Source organism: Siniperca chuatsi, linkage group LG3, assembly GCF_020085105.1.
Source record: "Siniperca chuatsi isolate FFG_IHB_CAS linkage group LG3, ASM2008510v1, whole genome shotgun sequence".
NCBI classification, from domain to species: domain Eukaryota; kingdom Metazoa; phylum Chordata; class Actinopteri; order Centrarchiformes; family Sinipercidae; genus Siniperca; species Siniperca chuatsi.
This window is the reverse complement of record NC_058044.1, coordinates 42,694-62,500: the sequence shown is the minus strand read 5'-3', so window position 1 is coordinate 62,500 and position 19,807 is coordinate 42,694. Positions and strand designations below refer to the sequence as shown.

The window sequence follows — 19,807 nt, the reverse complement described above, 5'->3', positions numbered from 1 at the left end:
TCAACTGATATTGATTCTTTTAGGTGGACATTTTTTTATGTGGCTAAATAAGTTTTGCTGCTGCCCCGTCCACAGCAGTGCATTGGTTCTCCAAACTGGTGGCGTGCAGACACTTTTATAAAATCCAAACTCAACCTTTAACTGCACTTCTTTTTAGTTTACCTACTATGCACATTTCCAGCTCTATATTTGTATTCTGGGACTCCACTAGAGACGCTTTGCACGATTCACAGTTTAAAAACCTCGTTATTTATCTTGTTCTGGTCCTTTCTGTTTCTGTTTGGTATAATATTAATGTGTGTGGGGGATGGTGACATTTATCTTAATAAAAATAACGCCACGATTTTAAGCGGATATGGTTGAAATAAGGGCATGTGCTAACTTCATGTGGAACCAAATCATGGCCTACAAAGCACATGGACTCCTGTTCTTTCCCAGTAATGTCTCCGGTGGCATCAATGATTATACTATTATGTTAGAACTGGTTGAGATTTTATTGAAGTTGCTATCTCTGACAATTGTGTTGCCAAATAAGTTAAATTTGTATTGCTAACCTTAGCAAGACTGTTGTGAGCTTTTCATGTCACGTGCCACTTCCGCTGTGGCCAAGTGCCCACGGTGGGATTTAAACCAATGTTCAATCATACTTAGGCCATATTTATATGGGAATCTCTGCTATATGCCGCCGTCGGTAGACGTCCCGCCGGCCTCCTGTCTCTCCACGCCGTGGCAGAAGGGTGGACTGCTGCTTCTCCTCCTGGTAGTTCTTAAATTGGCCCTATCCACCCGCCGTACAGGAGGTCCAGGGTTTTTCATAGATCCAGGAACCTGAGCGGGACCAGGTGAGTCTGGGGAATCCGTTTCCATGGTAACTGCCTTTCTGAAGCAGAATTCACTGGATACAAACCTGATTTAACCGGTAATCGGCTTCAGGAAACACACCTCTGGTTTGACTGTTACCATGGAAACAATGTGTAGTTCAGACTGTTAGCGTGATTTTTGTGCAGCTCTTAAACTGTCCTCAGATCAGATGTGAAACCTGATTTTTACAGCAGACTTTAATATTTTTATCCTCCAAATACACTGATTAAATGTATTTACATCAAATATTACAGAAAATATGACGATAGAATTTCAAGTAATAAGATATGAAAAAAATCTATTAAATGTATATATTATAATATATAATGTTATATATTGTTATATTTCTTGTGTTTATGTGGAGAAAACAGCTGAGAAGTCAACTTTTATTTTTTTTAATCACAGGAAGTCAGAGAGAGAAAAGGGAACATTTCAGATGTTTGACAGAAGCTAAACGTCCCGCTGGTCGAGTGGTTCAGACACACATCATGTAACTGTAACGTTGCAGGTTTGAATCCAGGCGAGACTTTTCTCAAACCACCACCTGGATCACAGATCACACTCGTCGCTGCCGTCGTGACTTCAGTTTTACTTGTTGTTATAAAACATTCAGTCTTTATCTGTAGCCGGGAATCAAACCTCCGAACGGGAACAATTAGCTGATTAATCAGCTCAGCAGTTATTTGGAATAACAGATTCATCGTTAAACGTTTCTGCTTCTTAAATCTCAGATTTTCTATTTTTCTGTTTTATTTCAGTGAATTGAATCTTTGAGTTTTAAACAAAACAAAACGCGAAGACGTGAAGATCAATCGATTAATTGAGAGAATAACTGGAAGATGAACTGATTCAAACTGTCCTGAGAGCCGAGCCTCAGATATCAGATTCTTCCTGATTCAAATCATTTCTACATTTCCTCTCAGTTGTTTATCAAAATAATTATTGATTTGTTATTTGAACTGAAACTCAAATATCGTATCAAAACATCTGCAGCAAACAAAAAGACATTTTCTGCTTCTGCGATTTTTATTGGACAAAAAGAGTCAAACTGGTTCCAGACCAGCTGTCAGTCACAGCCGCAGCGCTCTGATTGGTCAGGTTTTAAATAAAGTTTTCAGCTCTGGTTTGTGTTCAGGTGTTCAGGGACAGTCTGGATCAGACTCTGGATCAGTTTCTGAATGCGATCCAGGATGATCTGGTTGGAGCTGCAGCAGTCTTCAGGTCTGTACGGGGCTGTGATGGTCAGGACCCCCGCCACCCTCAGCTCATCCCCCTCCTCCTCCACCGGGACCCGGTTCTTCTCCAGCCACCTCCGGACGCCCCCCTTCCTCCTTCTCAGCTCCTCCGGGTCCAGCTTGCGGGTCCTTGGGGGGAGGAAGGAGGTCTGGAGACGCTGGGTGGTCTCCTCATCAGCCTCCTGCAGGACCGCCACCTCCTCCACAGCGTGACCCATCACCACCTGCACCGACGCCCCCACCCCCTCCTCCCTGAAGTTCACCAGGACCAGACTGCAGGGGGGACAGCAACACAGAGTCAGACCAGATCCAGATCAGTCCTGGATCAGCATCACACAGTTGGTCTCAGAGCTCAGCAGCATGAAAAATAAAACCCAGCAGGAGGTTTAAGTCACTTCCTGTTTCCCAGAATCCTCTTTCAAACATCTGGATCAATAAATGTTTGTTGCAACATAAAATCAGAACGGTGCTGGAAATCCTCCGGAGCTCTGACGGATTTATACACCAAAAACTGTTTGTTTCTGGGTCACTAAGCTGTTTTGGTCTCGGACAGTCAGGAGGACCAGACGCTGAGATCAGAAACCTGGACCAGGTGTAAACAGCTGATGCTTCTGTCTGAAGTAATAATAATAATAGTCACAACCTGAGAAACAAAACTCTTCATGTTGCAGCTGAATATTTATTGATCCAGATGCTTCAGTCATTGATTGTGGAAAAACCTTCAGAGCGCACGCGCACACACACGCACGTGAGTGTTGAGGTGTGTGTGTCCGTGTCTCTGTCTTTGAATCTCCACAGAAACTTTAACTGCAGAAAGTTTCCACATCGGAAGTTTTCCAGTAAAATATCAGAAACAGGTTCATCTCATTCACCTGAACTGTGTGTGTGTGTGTGTGTGTGTGTGTGCGTGAGTTACCTGGCGGACACCGGGTCCACGGTGAGCAGCCAGCCGCGGTGCTGTTCGTCTTTTCCCGCCTTCACCGTCACCTGTTTGTTGACGTAACGGATCCACTGCAGCGGACCTAATAGAGGCCAGCCGCACTGCATCACGGATCAATATGAAAATAATAATCAGTACAACACAAACACAGCAGCCACCACACTCTGACTGCTGCACGAGCTTAAACACCCCCGGAAGAAACACGAGCCTGAAATAAAGGTTCCGCTTCCGCTTAACAGGTCACAGCGCGCCGCTGCTGCCCCCTGCAGGTGGACAACAGAACACAATAAATATATAATTATTTTATAACTTCGATGAGACAAAGTGCATAAAAAACGAAAAAATAACATTAAACCAATAGATGAAATGGATTTATTTTACTTGTAGTTTCAGCAGTAGAAGAAGAAAAAGAAAACGTTAGAAACACAAAGAGAAATACAAGTCAGCAGAAAATAGTATAGATCAGATTAATATTGGACACTGGACCATTAACATCACTGCAATACTTGAAATAATTGTGCAATATTCTCTGTTTAATACTCCGGTGCAATATACTCTGTTTTCAGTTTAATTTATTGATATTTATTCATACTTCTCTTCCTGTGTGCACTGACGTGACAGTGCTTTTTGTTGCCGTGAAACTTCTCCTGCTACTGGGTCGGGGCACCGCTGCATAACAGCTGTTTGGCCACATCGTTTACACTAGAAAACAGCTGATCACACTGAAGCCGAGCGGCATGGCGCCCAGGACAACCGATGTCCCCGCTGAGATCTGGAGGAGGACACACCGAGGATGCAGAGGTGGAGGTGGAGCGCGCGAGGGAAGAGAGAGGGGTCCAGACAAAAGAGACTTAAGAACAAGAGATTTAAGCCGCATCTGCCTTCTCTCGTCATGGGCAACGTGAGATCGCTGGCGAAAAAAATAGACGAGCTAACGGCGTTAGCCCGGAGTCAGACGCAGTCCCGTGAGTGTAGTTTGATGTGCTTCTCAGAGACATGGCTACACCAGGATATCCCGGACCATAACGTTTCCACCGACGGCTTTCAGACTGTTCGGGCCGACAGGGATCACACCGGGTGAATTCTCACATGCCATTGTTGTGGCTGTTTACACCCCCCCCCCTCTACTAACCCGGCATCGACGTGCAACGCCATTCACGCCGCCATAGCACACCTCCAGACTCAACACCCAAGTGCACTCATATTAATCTTGGGTGACTTCAACCATGTCAGTGTTTCAACAACACTGACTAATTTCAACCAGTATGTGAGTTGTCCTACTAGAGAGGAGAGGACACTGGACCTGCTGTATGCTAACGTTAAGGATGCATACAGCTCTTCCCCCCTCCCCCCTCTGGGTAGGTCAGACCACAACCTGGTTCACCTCAAACCCTGCTATGTGCCTCTGGTTAAAAGAGTGAGTGCATCACTGGCTACATTAACTTGTGTGGACTGCAATGTCCCAACTAAGATGGTCCATTGTTATGCGAATAACAAACCGTGGGTAACAAAGGACATCAAGGACATCCTGAATGCCAAGAGGAGGGCCTTTACTGATGGTAATAGGGAGGAGGTGAGGGCAATCCAGGCTGACCTGAAGGTGAAGATCAGGGAGGCCAAGGAGAAGTACAGGAGGAAGCTGGAGAGGAAACTCCAGCAGAACAATATGAGAGAGGTCTGGAGCGGCATGAAGACCATCACTGGCTTCAGACCGACTGGCAGCAGAGGAGTTGAAGGCAGCTTGGACAGGGCCAACGAACTTAATCTGTTCTTTAACAGATTCAACACACCGGCTCCTGCTCATCCCCCCTCTAACTCAGCTGCTGTCGGCCCTCAGACTCCTCTGAGTCCACTGCTCCTCCATCTTCCTGCGAGAGTCCTACTCTCCCCTCAACCGGCTCTCAGGCCAACAGCCCTCTCCTGACTGACGACTCCCCCCCTCCCCCACCTGTAACCTCTGCTGTGTGCCTGACTGCTGACCAGGTGAGAGGACAGCTGATGAAACTCCACTCAAACAAGACTGCAGGCCCCGATGGCATTAGCCCCGGGGTGCTAAAACCCTGTGCCCCCCAGCTATGTGGAGTCCTTCAGCAAGTCTTCAACCTGAGCCTCAGTCTTCAAAGGGTCCCTGTTCTGTGGAAGACATCTTGCCTTGCTCCTGTGGCGAAGACGCCGCGTCCCAGTGGCTCCAAGGACTACAGACTGGTGGCACTGACCTCCCACATAATGAAGACCCTGGAGAGACTGGTGCTGGAACAGCTGCGGCTCATGGTCAGACCCCTCCTGGACCCCCTTCAGTTCGCCTACCAGCCCCGGCTGGGAGTTGAGGACGCCATCATCTTCCTGCTGAACTGCATCCACACCCACCTGGACAAGCCGGCGAGCACGGCGAGGATCATGTTTTTTGACTTCTCCAGTGCTTTCAACACCATCCGGCCTGCCCTGCTGGGGGAGAAGCTGGCAGCGATGCAGGTGGATGCCCCCCTTGTGTCCTGGATAGTTGACTATCTGACTGGCAGACCACAGCACGTGCGTCTGCAGCACTGTGTGTCGGACAGCGTGGTCAGCAACACTGGGGCCCCTCAGGGGACTGTCCTCTCTCCCTTCCTCTTCACCATCTACACCACGGATTTCAGCTACCACACAGAGTCCTGCCACCTTCAGAAGGTTTCTGAGGACTCTGCTGTGGTGGGATGTATCAGCGGTGGAGATGAGACTGAGTACAGGGCTGTGGTGGGGAACTTTGTCTCATGGTGTGAGCAGAACCATCTGCAGCTCAATGCGACAAAGTCTAAGGAGCTGGTTGTGGACCTACGAAGGGCCAAGGCACGAGTGACCCTGGTTTCCATCCAGGGGGTCAGTGTGGTCATTGTAGAGGACTACAAGTACCTGGGAGTACACATGGACAATAAACTGGACCGGACCAAGAACACTCAGGCTGTTTACAGGAAGGGCCAGAGCCGCCTCTGTTTCCTGAGGAGGCTGAGGTCCTTCAACATCTGCCGGACGATGCTGAAGATGTTTTATGAGTCTGTGGTGGCCGGTGCTGTCCTGTATGCTGTTGCATGCTGGGGCAGCAGGTTGAGGGTAGCGGACGCCAACAGGCTCAACAAACTGATCCGTAAGGCCGGTGACATTGTGGGGGTGGAGCTGGACTCTCTGGCGGTGGTGTCAGAGAGGAGGATGCTGGCCAAACTACACGCCATCTTGGACAGTGTCTCCCACCCGCTCCATGACGTGCTGGTCAAACAAAGGAGCACCTTCAGCGGAAGACTCATCCCCCCACAATGCACCACAGAGCGCCACAGGAAGTCCTTCCTGCCTGTGGCCATCAGACTCTTTAACTCCTCCCTCTAAGTGTCAGTCTGTATGACCCGAAGTCACTAAACTGGACATTGATCATTAACATCACTGCAATACTTGAATAATTGTGAAATATCCTCTGTTTTCAGTTGAATTTATTGATATTTATTCATACTTCTATTACTGCTGTGCAATATCCACCATCTCATAATAATCTTAATAAGCTACACTTAACTTGGCAGTACTCACTATTGCACTATTACTTATTACTTATATTTACATTCTATTATTATACTATACATACTTATCATCAACCGGTAAACCCACTTTGTACTTTATACTTATTTAAATTTTATACTTATATCCACTTTGTACTTAATTTATCTTACCTGTATTATAGTGTATTATATTTTGATTTGCTTAGAACTTGTATTCCTGTGTGCACTGACGTGATTGAGCAGCTGTAACAAAAGAGTTTCCCCTCAGGGATCAATAAAGTATTTCTGATTCTGATTCCTCTACTGGAGGAGGCCAATGTTGTTTCTCCCGACTCTGTGTCCCCAACATCAGTTGTTTTGATCACTGTCAAACTGAACATGCTGTAACTTTGGAGCCCGTGAAGGAACATCTGTTGTGGGGTCGTCTGCCTAGCCATAAGTGCCTCTCTGCTGGCAGCACGGTCATTGTGGAGCCAAGTGAGTCACGGACAGTGCCAAGGACGGTTATGGTGGGACGAATTGTGACACCGCTGTGGGGTGACGGATGGGTTGCGGTGAGAGTCATTAACCCCTCCAATAAGCCAGTGACTCTGAGACGCAACTGCAAGATTGCTGACGTGTCTCCTTGTGTGGCATTCGAGGACTTTGACAGTGACTGTTAACAAGACTGACACAGTGAGAAGAGCTTGACTATTAACTCAGAGTATCCTACACCTGTTACCTAGATGACATCCTCATCTTTGCTCCCACCGAACAACTGGCTCTGCAAAGGCTGGAGATGGTGTGTGAGAAGTTAAAGGTGTACAAGCTGAAGCTAGCTCCCAAAAAGTGCCACCTCATGCAGTCAACTGTGAAATTCCTCGGGCACATTGTGAACAAGGATGGCATCTCCACTAACCCAGAGGTCAAAGCCATTGCTGATCTGTGTGAGGAGGATACACGTTACCTATAGTTCCTGGCGATCAGGCGTTCAGCCACTGGTTGAGAGGTCACTCATTCACTGTATGGACTGATAAAATTCCATTGACCTACATTCTTAGTCAGCCAATGCTGGATGCCTGTGAAGAAAGGTGGGTGGCAAAGCTTGCACTTTATGACTTTGAGATAAAGTACATTCCCAGCCCAAAGAATCTAGTTGCAGATGCTCTCAGCCATGAGCCTTTTGTACAGCCAATTGTGCTCCATCACCTCACAAAAGTCCCTTATGGTGCACTGCTGGAGGAAGTGAACACTTTGAACTCTGACTGTGTGCAGGATGCTTTTCGTCAGTCCTGTGAAGCCATGCTGCAGATACACCATCACTCGACTGCGGCCTCCAGAGACACAAGTCTCTGCATCTCCCTGCAGGTAGTGTCTGCTGTCCTGGAGCAGTCTTTGGACCAATAGCGCCAGCGACACCAAGCCTTCTTCTTGCCTCAGCTTGTTGAGTCCATTCAACCACAAGAGACAAGCTGATAGCTTTGTAGCACGCTGACCCCAGTTTGAATCACACGCTTCAGTTTGTGTAACATCAGCTCCTCAGACATTGGGAGAAACTAACTGTCAGCACAGGTTTGCTGTATCGTGTCTCGAAGGATGCCGTATGTCGTGTCCTCTGCAGTTATGGAGAAGGTTATCAAAGGTGTGCATGATGAGGTGGGTCACCAGGGCCAAAGAAGAACGCTTTACCTGTCTAGGCAAATGTTCTACTGGCATGGGATGGAGAGAGAGGTGAAAGAGCATGTGCGTTGCTGTCTTGCCTAAGGCCAGAGCACCGCTTGAGTGTTACAACATCCAGACCTCTTGAGTTGGTTTGCATGGACTTTTGGTCTGCTGAGGACTCCTCCAACAAGTCTTGTGATTGTACTGTGTAAATTAAGAGATATCTGGTGACTTAATATGTAGATGGGCATGTTTTCCTATGAGTGTTGGAAGGATTTGCTGCTCTTTCTCATTCTAATTCTTCAAGAATAGGCATTGACTGGAAGGCTTGGTATCAGTAATCAGAGCAGTACTTGTTGCAGTAGTTGTTGGTACCTGGTATGTTTCTGTTTCATGGTGTTCTCACAGCACTTGTCTCATTTTCTTAAGTTGATTTTGTTTTGGGATGAATGGGCAAGTGGAGATCAGTAGGGGGGAGTTACACCAGGATCAGTCTGTTTGATAAACTCAGAGCTGAGACATCAAATACTGTGAAGATAAAACAGGTGTTCAGACTCATAGCAGCAGATATTAAACACTGAGACAACTTTAACACTGATGCAGTTTGTTATATAATGAGACAAAAACAAAGTCATTCATATTGTGGCCCCCAGATGAACTGCTGACAACTGCAGACTAACACGACCTGTAATCGCAGCTCTGAAGTGTAGTCGAGTAGAAGATCCAACAAAGCTGAAAGATGGATGAATATTTCTTCACCTTCAGACTTTATTAAACTTGGGAATCTGATAAAATGCAACATTCAAACACATCCATGAATTATTAACCAAATCTAATCAGATTATACATATGTATTGGTTCTTTCTTTGTGCTGTAGAGATGGGGAACAGAAGCATCAAATACTCAAGTAAAGTACAAGTACCTCCAAACTTTACTTGAGTAAATATACTCAGGTACTTTCCACCACAGCTTGATAATAAAGGTCACCAAGACTTACAGTTGAATTTGGTTTATAATATTTCAATGACACCAGTCCAACATATCAGACTGTTGGGAAAAAAGTCCTGGATCTGATTTTAACACAGAAACAAACATTAAAACTCAGAAAACTGCAGTCAGCAGAACAAATACCTGACAAAGTCAAAAGGAATCACATCTTAAAAGACAGATAGTTTCACATGTTAATATGAATAAATGAGAAGAAAAACATTTTCACATCAATTGTTCATTTTAGGATTTTAAGAATTAAAATTTTAACAGGTTAAATGGAAGTTTAGGTCGTTTTAATTCTTTACAACAAAAACAGATTCACATGTTTAAAGTTACATCAAAGCTCTGGCATATAGACACGCCCCCTTGATATAAGCCCCGCCCCGATGACGCAACCACTCTGTCCAGCAGCAGCAGCTCAGACTGAGAGTCAGACCGAGAAACGTCAGCTCCACACACAGTCAGAGAAGAAGAACAAGAAAATGGCCAACTCAACTAGCAGCAGCTGCTCTGACTCTTCGTCATCGTCATTATCTAACAACTCCTCCTCTACCTCACTCAGAGACCTCACACACTCAGGTAGGACTCACCTGTTCAACATGTTCACATGTTACATTCAGTTTAAAGTGGGAAGATCATGTGACATAATCAAAAGCTCCAGAACAGCTACTAAATTGACCTTTAGGTGAAATTGTTTGTAGTCACTCAGTCTTCAGGTTTTCACTCCAAACAAACTCAGAACTCAAGGTCCACTTACCAGCTTTCAGCCACATCTCACAGTCTTCATTCAACAGATGTTCAGTTGGCATGGAGACAGCTGAGCAAACAGACCTTGTGTTTTTATTTTGTTAAACTGCTGTTTCCAGGGTCAGAAATCTATCAGATAATCAGTGATCATTAATTTAATGAACTTTAAAAAGTATTTGTGTGATTCAGTGTGAGGTCATCAGTTGCTTTCACATTATTAACCCTGTGAACCACATTCGTTAGCAGAGCCTCTGTGAATGAATGAATGAACCCTTTAAACTGTTATCACATTAACCTTCACTGTTTTAAGACTTCAACTGGACTTAATGTAGAGTCAAGGAGTCCGTTTGATTGTTTTTATATTTTCACTGTTGAATTTAGTTTGTGCTTCAGAAACTGAAAAATAACATTGAAACAACAACAATAACGAAAGACCTCCTGATGAAAACAGTCTAAAGTGCTGTTGTTGGTCATTTGGGTGGACTGACCCTTTAACCTGCTAGCTAACCCCTTAGTTATTTACCTGTTTCCGGTTGGCTCACCTGCTCATTAATTAACATGCTAGTTCACCTACCAGCTGTTTAACCCTAACCAGTTATCCCTCATGTTAGTCATTTTAGCTGCTAGCTTTAACCTGCTAGCAGAACTGCTGTTTATTTAGCCAGTTAGCTCACCAGCTAGGTATTTTACTGTAGCCTTAGTAATCGCTCTTGTTAGTCATCACACCTACAGCTAACATGATAGCTAACCTGCTAGTTATTTAACTGCCCTGCAGGTGTTATAGCCTGTTAGTTAACGTGTTAATGAGGCTGTGTTCAGACACAAAGCTCTATTGTCCCGCTGTTAGCTAACTTGCTCAGCTGACTGCCTCTCTGTTATGTTTCATTGTGTTTCTGTAACAAGCTGCTTACGGCTGCTGGAGGATTTTAATCACAGCTTCACACAAACAGCTCAGGACTTTTTAACATTTTTAACATTCCTGAGTCTTAAATATGTCACATGTTTTCATCATCAGCAGACCTGCTGCTCTGACTAAAACACGTGTTTGATTACAGCAGAAATCAAATGCAAGTCCACGCTTTGAAACCTGCCTCTATTTTTCCTGTAATGTCAGTGGTTGATTTTATACCTGTTGATATTCTACTCCATCACCTGTTGAACAGAAACATAACACACCTCTACAGAGTTTATAACATGACAGGTGGAGGAAGAAATAATCACATCATTTACTGCAGTAAAAGTATCAATACTGCAACATAAAAATACTTTATTACAGTGAAAGTACAGCATTTAAAATACAGATGTGCTATTTGCACTATGTAACAAAAGTATCATGTAAAATACTTATTATGGATCATTATTTTCATTGTTATTAAGTAGAAATAATGATGACATTATTTTTTTAGTTGTGCTTTGAAATATTGAAAAGTGGTAAAAGTCAAATTTTTATTTGTATTGGAAAACAACTTACACAACATACAGGGTTTTATATATTATTATTCTTATTTATAATGATACTATATACTTATTATTATTTAATATATAGGGTTTTATATATTATTATTATTATTATTATTTATAATGATACTATATACTTATTATTATTTAATATATAGGGTTTTATATATAAACATATATATGTATACTGTATATATGCAAAATATGATGACAAATTAATTAAAACTTGTATTGATATTTAAACTAATACACAATTCAGACTGTAAATAAACATGACCAACAAAACCAAACGTCATTTGAGTTTATTACAACTAGGTTAATAATAATAATAATGATAATAATAATAATACATTTTATTTCTAAAGTGCTTTTCAAGATACCCAAAGACACAATAGATGAGAAATGATAAAAACTAAAAGGTTTTGGTGATGGATTTGGGGCCAATGATTTATCACAGGTGAGTTTAAGAAGGTGTGATTGTATCCATGATTTAATTTGGGTGCGGCAGTTGGTGAGGGTGGAGTGAGTTGCAGTGACGATGGATTTAGTGGAGGGGAAGAGGACATTTTGTCTTATTGTGTCCAGACTTTATCCTTTATGGACACATCACCGAATGTATTTCCCCGTGTTAGTTTTGTGTGTCGGATGAACCTGTCCCCCTGCAGCCTCACAGCTCATCCACTGGAAAGAACCCAAGAAGTCGGCGGTGGCGTTCGGCCTGTCGCTGCTGGTTCTTGTCTCCGTGGCAACACTGTCTGTCATCAGTGTGGTGTCCTATCTGCTGCTGACTTGCCTCTGTGTCACCATCACCTTCAGGTGAGGGGGGCAGGTCACCTGGTGACAGTATCTGCAGCCAATGAGAGCAGGTCCTGCTGTTGCTGCATGTTGGACTGTTTCTGTAAATAAACCGAGTTAGAGGACAGTTAATGTCCATCCCAGCACTCCACCAGGTAGTAGACAGGTATTATATCTGAAATGTACGAACACACAGACCACTGAACCCACACCGATGAACACTCATTCTAACATCACCTCAAAGCTCAGTGTATCCCACAATGCACTGCTGCTCCACACCAGTCCATTTTGCAACATGTAGCTATACATTAGCAATAGATTTAGGTTACTTTGCGCGGTGGTGTTTCATGAAACGTTATCTATGCTAATCTTACAATATGGCTAGCTAGCTTTAGAAAGCCCCTCTTTCCCTATCATTTAATAATAATAATAATAATTACAGGGGCCCTATATTGCAACACTTACTGTAAAATTACATTTTAATTATTCTTACACTATAAGACATTAGGTAAATATTTACATTTTAACCCAATCAAAGAGTACAGTACAGTTCATAGTAGGGATGCTATTAAAACCCACAGCGCTCGATATTAGACAGACAGCTACAGTAAAAGTTGACGTTAGCTAGCGTTAGTGTTAGCGTCGTGTTGAACTAACATTACTCAAAGTGTTTTCTTGCTGAAAACAAATCTCATAGTGGGTTATAAAAAACAGCTGAGCGCCACACAGCAACGATGGCTGCAGGGAGAAAGGACGACTGTATGATCATGTCAGCATTTTTAGATTTTTATATTAATGTGGGTACCGTAGCTGCTGAGCTCAACGCAGCTGGCTACATGGCTAGCTAGCCACAAGTACCTCAGCAAAGTGTCTCATAATAGGGCTAACGTTAGACTGCTATATGAGATGACACCCTCAATAACAGTCACGTTTTGGGTCTAAACACTAAAAAACTAAGAACTATAATGAGCGGATTTACAGTGGTTCTGAACTGTAATTTACCTTTGACATGACACATCTGTAATATATTGGGATCCCACGTCCACTTCGTTCTTAAAGTCCGCCCCAATCAACTTGTCCTGCATAAACTTGTACTGGCCCCGGGCCATCGGTTATGTCCGACCCTGGCCCACTGCTAAATCCCCTCTGATATGCATCTTCGTTATAATGTTAGATTGTTTGAGGGAACTATAATGTTAGCTAACTAGACGCAACCGTCACTAATGCTAACGTAGCTCCTCAGGGATTGACACTGTTATTTTTCTAATTTTGACGATCTAGCCGGTGACAACACATTGGCTAAGGTTTTAAGGACTATGAATGTCAGTAGTTGTTGTTTATTTTATTTAAATATGCAGAACTGTAATTTTATGGGTTATTGTTGTTTGGACTATTAAGCTAAGATCACTAATATGTGCTAACATCAGTGTCCATTTTTTCCACACGAACATGGCAACTATACCACGTGATACCAACGTCGTTAAACTATTGGCTAGACACACAGAGATAAACAAAACATTCATCTTGGGACCGTCAAAAATTTAAAATGATTAATTCACAACCATACTATTTTTTTTGGAAAAGTGAGACTTTTATTCCATCTGTAACTGTAACACTGTGATCTGACTCATTTGTTCATTATGTGTAAATTAAATAAAACCAACAGACATGTTCAGTGTTTGTATGAAGACAGGAAGTCTTTATTGATCAGTTGTGTCTCAGTGAGCCTGATAAACTTCCAATCTGACGTCTTTACAGACACTTTGGCCGTTACTGGAAATACATCCTAAAGTAGGAACTTCACTACTTACATAGTGTTTGAGTGTCTGTTGGGACCCTTAAAACACGGAAACAGGAAATGATGTCATCCTTACAGCGGTCTGCTTCCTGTCTGTAGGGTTTATAAATCAGTGATCCAGGCCGTCCAGAAATCAGATGAAGGTCATCCATTCAGGTAACACACACACACACAAACACATACACACACGAGTGAATGGAGTTTGTTCTGTGTTCAGGTGCTGAGTTATAAATATTATAATTATATTAATTCATTATAATTAATGATACATTGGGAGAAAAACTCAGAACTTTTCATTTAAACATAATTAACTTATAAAAACTTGATCATCTGTTAATAGCTGCTGAGATATAAATGTGTTAAATATTTATAAAAAACTTGATTCAACAATCAACATCAAATTATGCACAAAGTGATTTAAAGTTATACTCCTCGCCTCCTCTGTCCGCCTCTGTCCTCCTCTGACCTCCTCTGACCTCCTCTGTCCTCCTCTGTCCTCCTCTGTTCTCCTCTGATCTCCTCTGACCTCCTCTGACCTCCTCTGTCCTCCTCTGACCTCCTCTGACCTCCTCTGTCCTCCTCTGACCTCCTCTGACCTCCTCTGTCCTCCTCTGACCTCCTCTGACCTCCTCTGTCCTCCTCTGACCTCCTCTGACCTCCTCTGATCTTCTCTGACCTCCTCTATTCTCCTCTGACCTCCTCTGACCTCCTCTGTCCTCTTCTGACCCCCTCTGTTCTCCTCTGATCTCCTCTGACCTCCTCTGACCTCCTCTGTCCTCTTCTGACCTCCTCTGACCTCCTCTGTTCTTCTCTGATCTCCTCTGACCTCCTCTGTTCTCCTCTGATCTCCTCTGACCTCCTCTGACTTCCTCTGACTTTCTCTGTCCTCCTCTGACCTCCTCTGTCCTTCTGTCCTCCTCTGACCTCCTCTGTCCTCTGTCCTTCTCTGACCTCCTCTGTCCTCTGACCTCCCTGTTCTCCTCTGTCCTCCTCTGACCTCCCTGACCTCCCTGTCCTCCTCTGACCTTCTCTGACCTCCTCTGTCCTCCTCTGTCATCCTCTGACCTCCTCTGTCCTCTTCTGTCCTCCTCTGACTTCCTCTGTCCTCCTCTGTCCTCCTCTGACCTCCTCTGTCCTTCTGTCCTCCTCTGACCTCCCTGACCTCCTTGTCCTCCTCTGACCTTCCTGACCTCCCTGACCTCCCTGTCCTCCTCTGTCCTCCTCTGACCTCCCTGATCTTCTCTGACCTCTGTCAGGTCTCTGTTGGAGAGGGACATCTCTGTGTCCTCGGAGTCGGTCCGGCAGCTGGCTGATCAGTTTCTGATCCATCTGAACTGGTTCAGCAGTCAGACCAGGAGGCTGCTGTTGGTTGAAGACCTGGTCGACTCTTTAAAGGTCAGATTTACACACAATATGTTAGCAGGCCAAATGCTAGCGTGTATTTATGTTGTTCAGATAAACCAGGTGTGGTTAATCATTATTAATTATATTTTCTTTGAAAACAAGCGGGTCCACCATTTGCAAGGCAGGAGGTAATTGTCGGGGGTGTTGTCAGGCAGGTGGCAAGGTGGGGGTCTTAGCATGTTGATGAAAACTGGTTCTAGGTTTGTGAAACATCCCCTCTCTGGTGGGGAAGGAGCTGGAGTTGTTGAAGGAGGTGGAGTGGTACTAACTGGATATTGTTGGACTCACCTCTCCACACAGCACCAACTCTGAAACCAAACTGCTGGAGAGGGGCTGGCCTCTGCCCAGGATGTAAGGCATCCCGGCTGAGTGCCGCTGTTTCCCCAGAGAACAAGAGGGTCACCTCTTTACAGCTCAGGGTTGCTGAAGTTTCTGACTGTTTGTGCTTATGCACCGAACAGCAGTGGGTGGAGTCCTGGAGAGGACACCTAGGGACTACGTAGTTCTGCTGGAGGTCAACACTCTTGTGGGAAATGACAGAGAAAACTGAAGGGGGTGACTGGGAGGCCTGATCTGAACCGGAGAGGTGTTTTGTTATTGGACTTGTGTGTTAATCATGGATTGATCATAACAAACATCATATTGGAACATAAGGTGGTTGGACACTCAGGTGAAGAGAGGATCAGAGCTGTCAGCTGATCTCCACCTGGTGTGATCTGCTGGACAGACCTGGTAAACACAAACAGGTAGTGAGGCTTAACTGGGAACATCAGGCTGGGGCCCCACAAGGTCTTTAACTCTCACCACCCCAGGAATCCTTCCTGCATCTCGAGAGAGGCTGGGGACATTGAGTCTGAGTGGGCCTTGTTCAAAGCCTTCATTGTGGAGGCGGCTTCTCTGAGGTAGGGCTAGATCATTGGTGCTGGTTGTGGCGGAAACCGAAGAATCCACTGGTGGAGACCAGAGGTCAAGTATTCCTTTCAGACTCCTAAAGCAGCAGCACACAGGTATCAGGAGGCCAGAAGGACTGCAGCTTCTGTGGTCACTGAAGCAAAATCTCAGGTGAGGGAGGAGTTTGGGAAAGCCATGGAGAAGGAATGTTTGAGGCACTCCTGAACCTGAGTGACACGTCCTCCATAGAAGAGGCAGAACTGGAAGACTCGGGGGAAGACTTGTCCATTTCTCAGGTGGAGGTCACTGAGGTAGTTAAAAAGCTCTGCTGTTGTACCAGGAGTCAGATGCATAACGTTCTGTGTAGATTCATGACTAAAACTGTATGAACACATAAAGACAGAAATATACAGATGCATTCTTTTCGTCAGATTTTTAAAGCCGCATGTTCACATGGTTCTGTTTTATAAATCTCAAACATTGTGGAACTGGACGCACAAGCCTCATTTCACCTCCCACTGTTGGACATAAATGGATGTAGACCCGCTTAAACACTAAAGACGTGAACACCCACTTGCATTTCGAGTCTGCTCCAACACGTATTACATCTGTCCATGAACAGCAAAGAAGAAGTGCAGTTTCACCGACTGCTTCTCCAACAGAACAGCATTACACACGACTGTTGATATTTACCTGTATAACCAGCACCTGTATGATCACATTTGTTGGGATTTACAATGGTTAAAGGGGGGCACCCAATTGTGTAGGTGCAATCAATTAATTATGGCTATCAGAATTATCAAAGATAATCATAAATAACTTTAATTAATAAAGTCCTCGGGGCACCGCTCTTCTAAAGAAGAGAAATGAATTAATTGATTCTCATAAAATACACTAAACTATCAATTTGGAAGTCAGATTAATAATTAAATTAATAACTATAACCAGAATTACCATTAACAGGTAGTAGGTTGAAGGATTTGGAGTTCAACATAGACGAGGTTGGCAAATTACTCACTCTTGTGCAACATTAAAGAAACCAGCATAATTATACACACACACATTTATTTAACAGAGTTGGTTAACATGCAAAGACTGAAGAAGAGTTCACTGACCTTTTTATTGACCTGGTGACATCCGGGTCACAGGTCAGACTGGCCAAGGCTGCGTTCAATGGCTCTCCTGTAAACATCATCAGCTGTGATATCTCAGTCATTATTATTAAACATCAGAAAGATGATCAATGATTAATGAATAGAGCTCATATTGAAACAGACTTTACAAAGTGCGTCACAGTTCAGGATCAAATTAAAATATCATTAACAGGGAAATAATGGCTCCAATGTAAATAAAAGAGAAAATTCACTCAGAAATAATTTAAAATTTAGTTTATAAATGCACCTTTGAGTGAATGCAGTGTAGCCTGCACTTTCAACAACTGTGTCTTGATGTTGTGCTGTCCTTGCTGATAAGGCTGCTAAATCAACGAAGTTGTCCTTGTGTTGGAGACACTTGTACTCTCGTAGAGCTATGTTGTTGGGAGTTTCAGCTCCTTGTAAGTTCAACCAGGCCGGTTTTTAGGAGGTCTGGGCTGCCTTTCTTAGTTGGCTGCATTCTGGTGGAAAATGGAGGGATATGTGTTTGTTTGTAATGAAATGAGACAATCCAGTTAAAATTGATGAAACTAACTTTATTTATACAGCACCTCTGTCCTCAGACCCTCGATTCAGACGAAGAAAAACTCCCCAAAAACCCTTTAGTGGGAAAACATTTTCTTTGCTCTCTAAATGTTTCAGCTGGCTTCAGTCATGTGGATGATGACGTACGTTGGAGCCATCTTTAATGGAGTCACCATCCTGATCCTCGGTGAGGCTTCTTCTCACTGACTCACTGATTTAAATCCAGTCTGCTCAGCTTCAAATGAACTGAAACAAACTGACTCGTCTTTTCTCTTTCTGTCCAGCTGACATCATTTTCTTCACCACACCACTGATTTACCAGAAGAAAAAGGTACTTATTATATTATTATATTTATTATATACATATTATTCATATTGTTTATATTACTTAAACATATTATCACATTTATACCTATTTACACACATATTTATACTGTGCAATTATCCTTTATATATATTCATCATTTAGATATTTATATCATATCATATAATTTTAGATATATATCAGATCAGTCTTTATACATATCCTTTATATTTATACTGTGCAATTCCTGCTTGTATTCTGTGCAATCCAATCTCTATTTTAATTTAAATTTTATTGTTATTTAATTTAATTTTTATTTGATCACTCAGTCACTTTTGACTCTTGAGCTGCTGTAACAAGCGCATTTTCCTGGTGTGGGATCAATAAAGTTTATCTGAACTTACAGCAGAAAAACCTGATGTGGTTTCTCTCTGATCACCCTCCGTCTGTTATTACCAGAAACTGCCTCAACAATGAGACAAACATTAAAGGACCTTTCCAGTGTTTCTGCATGTTAAAGCTAAATAACTATAACCTTCTGTTAGTGCCGGACATTTCCCAACACATGCAGCCATATTGGAGCTTTTGGAACATTTTGATGAATTGTTTAAATGTTCTAAATGAAATGCTCAAGTGATATATCCAAGACGCAATCTTCTATCCTCGGACTAATTTCCAATGGCGGAGGAATCCTTCAGTGTAGTTCTGTGTTGGATTGGTACCAATGGGGATGAGCGAGCACATATGTGTTTATGTGCTGTCGTGAAGCTAAAACTGTTGTCCACTCTGAAGTCGGCAGAATCATTTTCATAGATAATTCAATACTAAACTAACTAAAAACTTCTAAATACTGCAGAGCTGTTGGTTTGGATTACACAGGTGTTCCTAATAAACTGGTCTCAGTGTGTTTCCTGTGATTTGACACTATTTATTTATTCTATTTGATTTATTCTTATTGTAATTACTCTGTATTGTATAAGTTGTTGTTTGTGTTTAAACATCAAACTGTCTCACTCTGAAGACGTTTGATTGATTCTGTGAATAAACGTTTTATACTCAGGTTATTGACACATGCTGATCATTAAATCCTGCTGCTAACTGACGTGTGTGTGTGTGTGTGTGTGTGTGTGTGTGTGTGTGTGTGTGTGTTCAGACACAGATTGATCAGTACATCGAGGTGACTCGGTCCAAAGTGGAGGCGACGCTGCACAAGTGAGTTCACATCAGATTTGCAGAGAAATGTTTCAGTGTAAATGTACCATCTGTGTGTTTTGTGTGTTTTCAGGCTGCAGGACAGGTTACCTGGAGCTGTGAAAAGAACCAAACCTGAGTGACCACCTGACCTGCACACACTGTGGCTCCTCCTTTCCTCTGATTGGTCCGTTTGTCGGTCTCTCACCTACTGAATTTATTCTGAATGTATTGTAATAAAATCCTGACTGATATGAAACAGTAAAGCTGTCTGATCGTTTGTTTTATCCACTGAAGTCTCTTTGTGCTTTTGTTTAAAGGAAAAGTTCACATTTTAACCCAGTCCTCTCAT

At 43.3% G+C, this 19,807-nt stretch overlaps 2 protein-coding genes across 2 annotated transcripts; one reads left to right on the top strand and one right to left on the bottom strand.

The window, feature by feature from the left end:
• Positions 1–1,240: 1,240 nt before the first annotated feature.
• gemin6 (gem (nuclear organelle) associated protein 6) lies at positions 1,241–3,256 on the bottom strand. The gene is made up of 2 exons (XM_044188855.1): positions 3,013–3,256; positions 1,241–2,369 (listed from the first exon to the last, which is right to left on the bottom strand). Exons 1-2 carry the CDS (start codon positions 3,141–3,143, stop codon positions 1,976–1,978), a joined length of 525 nt encoding a protein of 174 aa, XP_044044790.1. The 5' UTR covers positions 3,144–3,256; the 3' UTR covers positions 1,241–1,975.
• Positions 3,257–9,574: 6,318 nt separating this feature from the next.
• Positions 9,575–19,721, top strand: LOC122873487 (reticulon-3-B-like). Its single transcript, XM_044190236.1, has 8 exons — positions 9,575–9,767; positions 12,059–12,209; positions 14,086–14,142; positions 15,243–15,381; positions 18,078–18,147; positions 18,245–18,291; positions 19,418–19,476; positions 19,550–19,721. The coding sequence occupies exons 1-8, from the start codon at positions 9,575–9,577 to the stop codon at positions 19,596–19,598; spliced, it is 765 nt and encodes a 254-aa protein (XP_044046171.1). The 3' UTR covers positions 19,599–19,721.
• The last annotated feature ends 86 nt before the right edge of the window (positions 19,722–19,807 follow it).

Excerpts from the sequence above, each read along its gene's own strand:
- gemin6 (XM_044188855.1), bottom strand. The coding sequence starts at position 3,143 with ATGCAGTGCGGCTGGCCTCTATTAGGTCCGCTGCAGTGGATCCGTTAC. Across the intron at positions 2,370-3,012 it reads GTGGACCCGGTGTCCGCCAG|TCTGGTCCTGGTGAACTTCA; the intron begins GTAACTCACGCA and ends TCCCCCCTGCAG.
- LOC122873487 (XM_044190236.1), top strand. The coding sequence starts at position 9,575 with ATGACGCAACCACTCTGTCCAGCAGCAGCAGCTCAGACTGAGAGTCAG. Across the intron at positions 12,210-14,085 it reads TGTGTCACCATCACCTTCAG|GGTTTATAAATCAGTGATCC; the intron begins GTGAGGGGGGCA and ends TCCTGTCTGTAG. Across the intron at positions 19,477-19,549 it reads GTGGAGGCGACGCTGCACAA|GCTGCAGGACAGGTTACCTG; the intron begins GTGAGTTCACAT and ends GTGTGTTTTCAG.